We start from the raw sequence: 13,289 nt of genomic DNA on the forward strand, positions 1-13,289 counted from the left end.
TATGAAAACATCTACTTTACGTTTTGATAATGAGTAATACATAATATTGAAAATATTTCAATGAGTTTATCCTCCAGTAATGCCTATTGTTAATTGTACATATTTACACTTTTTGTTGTTTTTAAAATTGTTTAAAAAATGTATATAACTGTGTTTTATGTATTCGTTTACAGATGTTTTGTCATTAAAATTAATTAGTTTGATACCGTAATTGTTGTATTCGTTATTTAGCTACGATACATCTTGTTGACCAGTTCAATATGTTAATTAACATATGATAACTTTGGTATTAGCATAGAGATATTATTATTACATTATATTACTAGGTTATCTCTGGTATTAGCTATTAAGATAAGTTTATAGTACTATATTTATATATTTATGTATTTGAGAAAATCATAAGGTACTATTAACATTACTAGAAAAACCACTAGAAACGATCAAAGTAATATGTGTATACGTTGACTATCTAGTTAATTAGATACTCGTTTTTTGAGAAAACACAATTACCGAAATTATTTTTTAACAAGCCATTTGTTTGTATCCACCCAAGAAGTTGTCCTCAATCAATTAGTCACTATTGGCGTTCCATAACCTCCTAAAATGTGTATTAGAGTTTTATGAGAGCTGTGTTGTTATACGCTCACTATCGTATATTATAAGCTATAGATTGTTATCAAAGAACTTATAACACAAGAATCTCCTGTTCGTCCGAAGCGCGTAACAATTTCGAAAGGCATTGTGGGATAGAATAGAGCTAATGGGTGGCGCCATTGTGAGCCATGGAGTAGGGCGCCCGCATCAAATTAGAAAGTCAAAATCATAGAGGGGATCTGCTAATACTCTAGGGGGGATAGAGTAATTGACTGAGGATTAGGGCGCCTGCATCAAGTTAGAAAGTCAAAATCATAGAGGGGATCTGCTAATACTCTAGGTGGATAGAGTAATTGACTTCCTAGTTTGGAGGGGGCGCTGCTCCATGCTGTGAAATGGCGTCGCCCAGTTTGACCTTTTAACCCTGTACTTCCGATACTGTGTTTTGAATGCAAATTGAAGAACAGGAGATTCTTGTGTTATAAGTTCTTTGATGTTATTACAAAAATTAAAAAGGTTATACTTTTCGGACTCAAATGTTATTGTAGCCTACAGGAGGAGGAATGGACGGATAGATGTTTATAAAAACACTAATGATAGATTTTTAGTTCTATGGTGTATTGAAATTGAAAACAAAATAGGCCTAAGCGCAGAGTATAATGGAATAATGTAATAATTTAACAGACAATGAAAGGTTTACAATTTCAAAATTTTATTATTTTTTTCAAAATCTGCTTGACAGGTTGGTTAGGATTCTGAAATAGTACTACATATATACTGTACATTATTAAATCATTTCTTGATAATGCCTGATAGTTAGAAATATCTATGAAGTTAAATGAATGTAACGATTAATAAAGAACAATAGTGGAGCCTACACAGTTCACTGGTATCAATATAGGGCTATCATTTACGGAATCTCTAATTTTCCCCTAAAAAATAAATATGACTATATAATAAGATAAAAATAATATAATACTGTAAATAGTATCTTTTTCCATTATAAACATTCAGTTCATTTGAAGAAGATAGAGATGATTCAAAGTCTTTTGCTTTGGTTAGATAGAAAAAATGGTATTATCCAGTTCAGTATACCGACGTTGTGCCCACATATTGTGTTATGCCTGTCAAATGTCTCCATTATTATGTTTTAATTTCATACCTGAATAAAACACTAGAAAAATGCACCTGTCGCTGGATACATTTTAACTGACTATCGCAAGTCATTTAGAAATATGTCCAGACATATTGTCATTCAGATGTTTAAACAGTGGTTACGATCTCAGTTTGCTGTTCAAGTCCTTCCCTTATTTCAATCGTTGGGGCTTCTTGGCCTACTGGAGAATGACGTATTTTTTGTTTTACTTCTGCTTTTCCGTCAGCATTGCTATCTAGTGATTCCTGAAAATTGTAAAAAAAAGGTATGAATTATCTAGCGTGAGCTTTAAATGCAAAGTTGTTCCTGTAAACAGGTTTAAATTAAAGACAACATTAATGCCCTCCTCTTACTTACAAATTTTATTCGTAGGCCTCTTCTCTTCTTTGGTATCTCTGCTTTAACATTAGGTTTATTTGTTGCCAACAGTTGTGCGTTTTCATTGTCTGGCATATTTACCATTACATGCTTAATGGGTGAACTTGACCCATCATCACTGCTAGGACCCTTTTCTGTTGATGAATCATCTATAGGCCTAAACTTCTGCCTCCGAATCGGTCGTCTTCCCCTGAAATCATCGCTTTTACTTGAATACGATTCAGACGGATCAGGCTCTGAACTGCTACCCACACCTGGTGGAACATAGCGCCGGTATATACTGTATTTTGATGAACGAGCCAATTTTGGAGATTTGGCGTTAATTTTAGTAAGAGACATACGGTGATCTTTTATTGCACGGGAAACTTCAGCGTTCATCATACAGAAAAACATAAAAAAGAACGCACCCTAGAAAAAGAATACGGTAAAACTTTATTATAATAAAATAAAGTAATGGTACAACACGACAATGTATTCTGTACAATAATGTATTCTGTTGAGTTCCTTTTTCGTATAAAATATTTCAAATCATGTACTCTTTAATGTTATTTTAAAGACCAAATTGTACGTGACGGTTTTGTTCATCACGATGTTTGTACATCTATGGAACGTGTTTTTCATCTATTGCCTATACGATGTTGTTTTTGTTTGCATAATGTTTTATACTGTAGTTTTGTAGCGAAAACAAATAGGCCTTGACTATTTCTGTTTGAGGAAATTCATTGTTATTTTAATTGGAAATTCAAATTTATTTACCTGTAAAATATCAAACATAGCGAACAGTATTTGTACAACAAGTCCATAAATCTGCAGACTACATAATGCAAAGCCCCATGCAATAACCATTAACGTTATTTGTACCCAGCATCCTTTGCAATGGTTCCTGAAAAAGAATTAAATTAATATTTGCTAAATTGTATTTTATACGAACAAACAATTTTGATGAAGATGAATTTATGTCATAATTTTAGCTTTTAATTTCAAACAACAATATATAATTTTTTCAATATAATAATATTATCTCACTTATTTAAATGAGATAGAATACGATGGCAACGCTTTATCAGTTCTTTGTTATCCGTGTCCGCCGTAGGTATGTGTAATAATAAAGTCAATTGCTATTTTTTATTATCATAATTCGTAAAATTATTTCCGTTAGCTATCATGATAATAATAATAAATATTATGGAGTATTAATTCTAACAATACAAACAGCAGTCAGTTTAAAGGGTTTTACAGCGAGTAATGGTTAGTTTTGAATAACAATAACATCGTGAAATGATAAAGTATATTTTACCAAACATTCTTATTTTCCTCCCTATCTTTTGAATAAGCACTTTCCATAATATCTCGACCAGTGTATATAAGTACAACTGTTGTGATCTGAAAAATCAAATCTTATTGTTAGAATCATTACATTGAATAAAAAAAATAATCTAGGCAGAATAAAAACAATAGCCCGAATTTATGAGTTACATTTAGTGTTTTTAACTTATGCAAGTTAATCTTGTTTACTGCTTGAGTTAGTCTTGTTAACTCATGTAAGTTAGTCTTGTCTATTGCTTGAGTTAGTCTTGTTTGCTCTTGTAAACGAGTCTTGTTAACTCATGTAAGTTAGTCTTGTTCACTGTTTGAGTTAGTCTTGTTTGCTCATGTAAGCGAGTCTTGTTAACTCATGTAAGTTAGTCTTGTCTATTGCTTGAGTTACGCCCGTATTCTTAAACCGGACTTTAGTCGTAGTTCGAAGTTCGACTTGAAAAAGTCGTAGTTCGAGCTATTACTTCAAATTCGATTAAAAAACGAAGTAGTCGAAGTTTGCAGTTCGACTTAATGAAGTCGAGCTTTTAGTCGAGTTGCACACGTCTGGGTAACAAAGGCTATACATTGGCCAATGACAAGAGAGTATTTGAGGAGCAGACGAAATTTTGCGCATTGTTATCACTTTCCATTTCTTACAACACTTTTTACGCATCAGGACTATATACATGAAAAATAATTTTAATCGTTAATTATTAGAACAATATAGATCTAATTATTTACATGTTGTAATGTATTGGTATACATGCTGTACGTAACGATTCTTAACAATGAAATAAATATCATTCAAGATTTCCACGAATTTAAATAACAACAACTTGAATGTCATCATTTGTTGTCATGGCAATGAGACACTTGGTTAATAACAAACCTTGACGTTGGATAGCAATCTATTTTTATAGTTCATTTTAATTTTCAATAATGAGAAGAAAGCTAATTTATGATTATACAAAAAAAATAAGGTAAATATAAAATGGACATTTAAATTAAGGTACTGTATAGAGCCACACTATGTGTTGCTTCTACGTCGCCGTCCTACTATCTTTAAGCTTGGTTCCCACTAGCGACGCAACGTAACGCAATATACGCAACGTAAGAAAATTTCATTTTCATTTCATTTCATTTATTTATTTCACTTTACAAATATATAAATATAAAGTGGAGGAGCCTAAAAGAAAGCAAAGCTTGTGGTGAATAAAAAACAAATAAAATATAAATAATATAACACAATTAGAAACTCCAAAAAAACAACAATTAAACTAATATCTTTTCTCTAACACATAAGTTTAACATGTTTAAAACTAGAAAAACAAGTAAAAAAATAGATTATATAAATTATTTAAGAAATATCAAATATATCAATAATAAAAGAATTTACAAAGAACCTTCAACCAATAATAGTTTAAATTGACGTTTAAATAAAGCACAGTTATGAGATTTTTTAAGAGATAAAGGAAGAGAATTCCAGAGTTTAGGTCCAGTATATACAAGGGTATTCATTTTAAGTCTAGTTCGAGTAAATGGCAGGTGATACTGATCTTTTTGTCTTGTTTGGTGAATGTGGTATTGTTTATTTTGTGTGAATTTACTGGATATTATAGGTGGTAAGTGTCCGGCGGTTAATTGAAACATGATGACACCAACATTAAATCTTAAAATGTAAGTTAGTCTTGTTTACTGTTGAGTTAGTATTGTTTGCTCATGTAAGTTAGTCTTGTCAACTCATGTACGTTATTCTTGTTTACTTTGAGTTAGTCTTGTTCGCTCAGGTCAGTCTTGTCACTAACTCATGTAAGTTAGTATTATATAGGCCTAACTCTATAACTTTGTATATATACATTAAACAGCTTTTGAAATGAAAATGATCTTTCATGTTAACTTGTTGCTAATACTGAAGCGATTTTCAGATTGCAGATTTTTTTTTCAAATAGTCAATTTTATTTTTTTAACCAAGGCATTTACTACAATTATTAATATTAAATACATTATTTTCTGACAATACGGTTACTGACTGACGTAAGAATAATTATAATTGATACCAGCCAAATTACAACATTAATATGTTACGGTATGTATTGTATGAAAATCACTTTTTAGCTTTTGCTCACTTTGATGAAATTGCAATTTAGTAACCTTAATGGCGGATATTAACTAATTTCATTGGTAATTATAGTTTATGAAATGCGGGAGTAGAATCAGGGTAATATGTATCGTTACGATTTATTCTTTACTTATTATTAGTACCATCATGTTAGTACAATGGGGAGAATGTGATTTGAGAATGTTGATTTTTCAAAACACTCTTTAAAACCAATCTTTTTTCTTTGTAATTTCTTTCTGTTTTTTCCCTCAGCGCTTTGGGACAATCTTTTGATTGTATAAGCGCTTCATAAATGGAACAACATTACATTGAAAGACGACATGCTCCAATAGTTAGGCGGGTGTATAACATATAACCACTGTTTATATTACTTGTCATGTACCAGTGTGATGTAAATCTTTCTCAATTAATGAAGATGTAATTAAAACGTCGACTTGTCTTTTTTTTATTGTTAGTACAGCATTTCCAAGGCACGTTTAGATTGCCTAGTCCATACCAACATTACCAGTGGATCATCACTATTTTTGTCTGAAACTAGTACCTCAAGTATAGGTATGACACGCCATGTGTGTCAAAATGTTTATCTCTTTACCAATATTAAGCCGAAACCCCGCCTAAGAACCCAGACTAGTAAAAATGTAACGTAAAATATATCGTCCACTTTTATGTAAACACCATTGATTGATTGCTTACTTACCGCCCATACTCCACATGCCGGGCCTATCAGCAGCCATACATGTTGGTTATTTACAAAACATCTATAAAAAACGAACATTTTGATTAGGTGAAATATTTGTTATACTGTATATAACATTGAATAATATACTTTTTCATATTCATTTACAGTATGTTTAATTCCATGTTTTAAAGCTAGCTTATTCATACCATTTGGAACATCTCAATAACACGGAAAAAACGAAAACTATATGTCTACAGTATTCAGCTTTGTTTTTTTTGCAATACAAAACCAAATTTAAATAATTGAAAATTAAACAAACTAACTTACACCTCTTCACTAAAATAGTCATTACCCCAGTTAGAACCAAGAAAAGCACCGACAAGAACAGCTGGAAAACCTGTAAAATACAAGTAAGTTAATAATTAATAATTAATTCAAATGATATAAAGATAATAATCTGTGATGTACCGTAACACAAACAAAATGTAAAGATTGAAAATTTAAATCATTTTTCTAAGCCGATTATTAACTTCATTATTAAGTGGAGTATTAAGTCTACACTATTAAACGTTATGTAATAAGCCCATATATGGACATGATGATGTCATTTCACTACCATATTTGGGCATACCACTACCATATTTGGGTATTTGTTTTCTCAAAAAGCTTTACATCTTACCCCATCCTATAATATAGTATCTTAACATTGGCCGTTGCTGTTGTGTATCTGCGTGAATTGAGTTGATAACTTCTACGTAAAGATTAAACGCTTCATTGCATATCCAACAAAACGTAGCTATGAAGAAGTAATGATTCGCAACGGAAACTATTTGGCAAATTATCTGGAAAAAAAATAATACCACTAAATAATACTTGATGATCATTGATGATATTGAAAAATTCAATGAATAAATTAAACAGATAATTACGTACGTCGACGTTATTATTTTATCCATAAATAAAAAAATATTTTTTATTCAAACAAATGTTTTTAGTGCAATTAATTACAAAACTATTATACTTAAAGGTTTGAGTTTGTTTCTGTACTACGATATCTCAAAATGTGTGGAAGTTCAGGTACGCCCTCTATAGTGTGATGTCACGACCAGCGTGTCTGTTTTATTTTTTTCTGGTTTATTAATTATTTACCTCAACTTCCTTACGAGTTACTCCAACTAAGAAGACAAAATGCAGAAGAAACATCGAAACTGCTAGATTTCTATGAACTGCTACAGTATCCGTGTTGCACCTGAAAAACATTTCACAAAGAGATTGCTAAAATGTATTAATTAAAATATTAATAGGCCTATATTTTCTGATTAGGTTTTTAAAAATTGTAATGTTGGACTAAGCGATATATTTAAACGGCTTTTGAAAGATACTTCGGGATTAAACATATTATACAAACAAATGCTGTTGCGGGAGTGAAAATATCGACGTCAAAAATACCCTAAGCACCGACAAATGTTTTACATACCAACTATCTCTTTAATTATTATTTTTTCAGCATTACTAAAATATGTTTAGAATACAAAGACAAGCCACTTTGGCTTCTGTGTATCTAACCCATAAAACTGTTAAATGTTGAATAAATGTTGTTAAATAAAAAAATAAAAAAAATGTAACACACCGCCGCCTATCGATATGTCTTATTACAAAAATGTTGAGGGCGATACAACTTTATCGTATTTATCTATTTTTATGCGATTTGCTTGCCCCTTGGACTCTAATCTGAAGTATCAAATGGTATATAATTCGGTGGTCTCTCTTTTGGCAATAAACAAAGGACATATACAATATCTAATATAAATTATATAAAAATAAAAACAAGCTCACCTAAGGTAGACATATAGCACCAATGATGTTAAACATAAAGTAAGATTGACTAGGATTCCAATGTAAGCTGCTGCCGTGAATGTGAAGCGTGGATCTGCCGGCGAACGCCACTAAAGATGCACAATAAAAATAATGTTCTATTTTGTATAATGTTTAAGCAAATTAATAATGAATAAAATGTAGTGATACTGAAGAAAGATGAAGAAGATGATGATGAATGATGATGATGATAATTATGATGATGATGATAATGATGATGATGATACTGATGGTGAAGATGACGAAAAAGATGATAATGTAACAGAAACATTATATTTGGAATACGTACGTTGACATCGTACATATCTGTTGTGATGGCGTATATTCCAGGTTTCATACATTTACACTTAGCGCCATAATTGCTTGGAGAAACGTCACAATCAGGTCGAACAACCCACTTCCAATTTTCTACCCTGTTAAATAAAAACACGTATAAAAACATTACTACTATAATGCAGCTAGTAATCAGCGTAAAGTTGTGGCATGTAGGTTACCCATTTGTACACCTTGGTGGAGAGGCAAACGTAAGTACAGCGGCTTGCCTAAGGATACAAGCAATGCAACATACCCTTACAGATAAGTGAATCAGTTATAAGTTCCAACTTGGTTTTAACATTAAGAATGAATATAGACATTTGACTTGATAATAGTAAAAGCATACCGAAATCAATGAAGGTAATTAAGGATAAGAGTTTGTGTGCTTTGAGCAGAGATTGTAAACAAGCGAAAAGACGCTTGTTAGAGTGCAAAGAGAAGGTTTTCCATTCCTTTCATTAAAACGACCAATTTATGATTAACAAGGTTCAGGCAGGTACAGTTCCGCATGCGCTTCTGAGTAGTTAAAACAGATGTAGTCTTACCCTTCACTATCATCCAATGAAACACAAGCTGGGTTTGAAACATTGAAATCCTAGAAAGTATAATATAATATAATTTAAAAAAAAACACTTCTGCTCATAACAGTAAATCCGGACAGTGAAAAATACTGAATATGTACAAATATATCGATATCAATATCTGATCAGAACAATTAACATTTCTGTTTTAAAATCAATGTAAAACAACTCATAATTATGTTAATATTCTGAAGTATTTAATTTGAATCTTACAGAAACCCAAATGGTTTTAGTTCGGTATTCAACGTCATGTTCTTAAAGATGTATTGTCCCTTTGACTAATTCAAAAAAAATAAAAAATAACAGATTTCGAAAAAAGGTGGGTCATTTTGAAGTATCATAATAGTTATTAACTATCACCAAAAATTTGTCGAAAAAACAAATCTTTTAAATGAAATATAGACGTTTTTTGGTAAAAAAATAACTTTGACTTCCAGTCAAAGTTTTCGATCAAAACATATCCCATAATGAAATGCGCTTGTTTGGCTACTCTGTATGCATAATCATAAAACTTCCTCACGATCTGTGTGAGAAAACCTTCTCAACCTTTACCAGTTGTAAACAATCCTAATTAGCATATGCATAATGCGTACTCGTGGTTTTAAATCTTTGTTTACTTTCGCTCGCGAAGATTTTCCAGACGAAATGTAATCAAACTAATTTACCTGTTAATTACGTAAACTTGTTGCTTTTGGCTTGAATTTTCGACTTAAAGTGAATAACTTTAATATTACTTTGATATGGCCAATTTAAATTTAGAATATTTTGACCTTCATTTTTTTGTGTTTCAAGGGAAAGCATTTCTTTTTACCTCAACATATTGCATGCTTAATTCAATAGGTACTGACATGTTGACTGCATCCATCCGACCTGTATTAGTGTAAAATCGTTGAGAAAGAATTACAGTATTGATGTTATCCTCCTTATGCGCATGCTCTCTAGCCATATCTCGATAATGCGTAACAATTATAGGTCTGGAAATAAAGCAAAACTATATTATAACATAATTTACTAATAAAGTACGATAAGTAAAAAATAGTACGGCTTTAGTGCGCGTGCGTCAGTTTGTTTCACTTATTTTACACCACGACTGTCAAATTTCTCTTATGAAAAGTATTACATGTTTAGCTTCAACTACGTTTGTCATTTTGATGATGCCGTGGGCGTTAGTGAAGATTCTTTATTACTAAACTTACTCGGGATGATTAGGTAACAACATCGCAAATGGGTTACTGTATCTCGTAACTGACAAAACGCACATTTCTGAGAAGAGAATTAAATCACAGGCTTAATATTTTGTATACTAGATATCTTTCAAGTCATTAAAATATCATCTTTGAATAAACAAAGCAATACAACTTTTTAACAAGACGTAAGTGGAAAATGTATAGGGACAGAAACTGATTTTGACGAGTCTTGTCAATATCATAGCAAATAATTCTACAAGATGTAAGTGGAAAATGTATAGGGACAGAAACTGATTTTGACGAGTCTTGTCAATATCATAGCAAATAATTCTACAAGATGTAAGTGGAAAACTTAAAGGGACAGAAATGGTTTTCTAGTTTTGCAAATGTTATAGAATTATTCAACAAATGGAAAACGTAAAGTAAAGAAATGTTCTTTTTTTTTATTCTTTTCCTATAAATACCAATGTCACTCTCCTTAAAATTATTGTTATACACTACTTTATTAAATAATAAACTTAAGCTACCTGATTCATTATTGGTCCAATTCGTAAAAAAATTCGAAGGAAAGGCAGCACAGCCTTTGTCATCTGTTGTTGGGAACTTAAATCCTCTGAAGTTTTGGACCGTTTCTACTGAGATATGAAGAGCTGAGAAAAAATAATACACATACCGTTAGGAGAATGATACTTAGAAAGTGTTGGTTATCAGTTTCCGTAATAAGAGAGAAGCAATATTGCCCGGATATAGACATTATTATAAATGGTACTTACCAAAATCAGTTTCTATTACTGTAATTTAAGGAGGGTGAAAAGCAATTTGCCGGAATATGGATGAATTATAAAATGTAATTACCAATATTTTCTTCTATAATCCGAATCATTTCTTCTTTTTTTGTTAGGTTACTGGCAGCAATATTAGATAGCAGATTCGACGCCCATAGATCTTGTAAATTATCAACCACGTGTATTACCTGTAAGGCCAGTGTACCACGTGGCATCGTGACGTCCCATGCCCTACCACGTGATGAATCTATAATCTGACTTACAATTTTAACCGCTGTCTGGAAATCAGATTTAAACATATACCTTTAAAACGATATTGGTTAATCATAATGCATCGGTGTTAAAAAGACAAAAACATCTCCCGGTTGCTTTAGTCCACTCTTTAGAAAGCATTTCAATAATTTGTGTCTTTAATCCTACACCATCTTTCGATAATGATAATATAATTAAACTTACACGGGCAAATTCATTAACTTCGTCATATGACAGTTGATAGTCTGAAAAATCCGTGACGTCATCATACATGTACATCTGCATATAGTTCAGTTTTGTGAGATTTATTAGTTTGAATAATATTGACACTTCTAAAGCCAGATCTGTCGGATTTCGACTTCGTTCGGGTGATTTGCTTGAGATATCATAAAGAAGATCTGCCAGATAAGATACTGATGAGTTTCCATCTTCCAATAACCTCACCTGTATTCAAATAATAATGATAATTAATTAATTATTAAGTAATGGATAGTAAGCTTATATTAAAAGAACCCTATTAGGCCCTATGTATAAAACTAAAAAAATGTGTTAATTTCAAAACATATTTATTACTGTTCAATATATTTATTATTTCTATTTCGACAAATCATCGTCGTTGTACGGAAGGTCAGGAAAGAAGAGATTAGAATTTTTTTTAAAGCACCTGTTTTAAAATACATATTGGTTTTTTTTTATAGAGGCCTATTTATTGTTTGAAATTGCACTGTTTTAAATGTATAGAAACATTCGTTATCAAATCATTTAATTGACCAACTTTAATTTAGTATTAATATCTTATTATATCCTATTCTTGATTGAGAACTGCATATGACAGACAAGAATGGGTTAAAGTTGAAGCATTGGCTGATTTTGACTGAAATGATGATCTTCTTTAGTTTGAAAATAATATTCCACATCATAATTAGAAGCGAGTAAAAAATACTTACAGCTTATTTAGAAAGAAATTTTAGAATTTACAAAGACGTGTTCTGAATTGGAATATTAGAAAATTAGAGTGTGGTAACAAGTAAGTAAGACAGTTTTAATTGATTCAACCTAAATAGGTATGTGAAAATCAATTTATATTAGCAAACAACCTTTATACAAGATTATTAACATTTGGACGCTGTTTCGTCGACAACCTAATGGTATACATGGAATAATTTGTACAAATAATGTTCTAATAACTCTCAGTGGTACAATTAATTACATGGCAGTTCGTGAATGTTTTCAAGGAGCTTTAGCCTTCTGTAACATTACGTTGCAATATATGATGTTAAGCGACTCATTGAACGTTTTGTTAACCCTCAAGAAACCTCCGTACGATCTGTCATCTTTACCAGAAAAGCCCATAAACTACGGTTACATTTATTTCTATAACTACTAGGTATAATATTGACATTGATGAATTTTACTTATACTGTAGTTCTAGATGGCATTTAAAGAAATCTTAAAATGCCATTCCAGAAAATGTGTATACTAGAATATTGTACAACTTTACCTAGGAATATCGTTGTGTTAATATAGTACCTTCTCGCCATTGTAAATTATTTTGATCAATCCTATATGATTTTTTAAGAAAGGGGATTTTACAGGTTCCAGGTGATAACATTCAAAGCAATGTATTACGCCTAAGTAAATAAAATCACGATATTGTATGATACCTTTATAATTAGAAGAGGAATATTTGCAAAATACTCACCAATTCTTTATGCTGATCAGATATACATTCAGACATGTCTGGTGGCGACCAGTGTCCCACGTTTTTAATTGACGTGCAGTTTCGATGAGTTTGTCCTGTTTAAAGAAGAATGTAGATTGTTAAGCAGAATATTTCATCATAATGATATATCATAATTTATTTCATAACATAATATTATTATGTATTTAAATGATAATATTGTTTAAAGGTTTGCATGGCGAAATTAAATGTTGATATAAAGTTTGCGGTTAAAAGTCGATCCATTCTTTTCAAAACTAATATACGTGGTGTACCGCAAACTTTATATCAATAAATGATGATAATTATGAAGTCATTTAAGAAGGATAGATGTATATTGCTGAGGGTG

At 31.2% G+C, this 13,289-nt stretch overlaps 1 protein-coding gene across 1 annotated transcript in view; it reads right to left on the reverse strand.

The window, feature by feature from the left end:
* Positions 1-1,308: 1,308 nt before the first annotated feature.
* LOC140052651 (adhesion G protein-coupled receptor L2-like) overlaps positions 1,309-13,289 on the reverse strand; it is a 29,570-nt gene continuing 17,589 nt past the window's right edge. The window contains exons 8-24 of the mRNA XM_072098321.1: positions 12,923-13,017; positions 11,425-11,664; positions 11,039-11,246; positions 10,711-10,833; positions 10,193-10,259; positions 9,808-9,970; positions 8,961-9,010; positions 8,390-8,513; positions 8,062-8,171; positions 7,375-7,474; positions 6,905-7,067; positions 6,553-6,622; positions 6,244-6,304; positions 3,426-3,511; positions 2,885-3,011; positions 2,108-2,536; positions 1,309-1,995 (exon numbers count right to left, since the gene is read on the reverse strand). Coding sequence (XP_071954422.1) covers positions 1,858-1,995; positions 2,108-2,536; positions 2,885-3,011; positions 3,426-3,511; positions 6,244-6,304; positions 6,553-6,622; positions 6,905-7,067; positions 7,375-7,474; positions 8,062-8,171; positions 8,390-8,513; positions 8,961-9,010; positions 9,808-9,970; positions 10,193-10,259; positions 10,711-10,833; positions 11,039-11,246; positions 11,425-11,664; positions 12,923-13,017 — 2,354 coding nt within the window. The 3' untranslated portion in view covers positions 1,309-1,857. The remainder of the gene's footprint in view (positions 1,996-2,107; positions 2,537-2,884; positions 3,012-3,425; positions 3,512-6,243; positions 6,305-6,552; positions 6,623-6,904; positions 7,068-7,374; positions 7,475-8,061; positions 8,172-8,389; positions 8,514-8,960; positions 9,011-9,807; positions 9,971-10,192; positions 10,260-10,710; positions 10,834-11,038; positions 11,247-11,424; positions 11,665-12,922; positions 13,018-13,289) is intronic.

This window comes from Antedon mediterranea, chromosome 6, assembly GCF_964355755.1.
Source record: "Antedon mediterranea chromosome 6, ecAntMedi1.1, whole genome shotgun sequence".
Taxonomy (NCBI): domain Eukaryota; kingdom Metazoa; phylum Echinodermata; class Crinoidea; order Comatulida; family Antedonidae; genus Antedon; species Antedon mediterranea.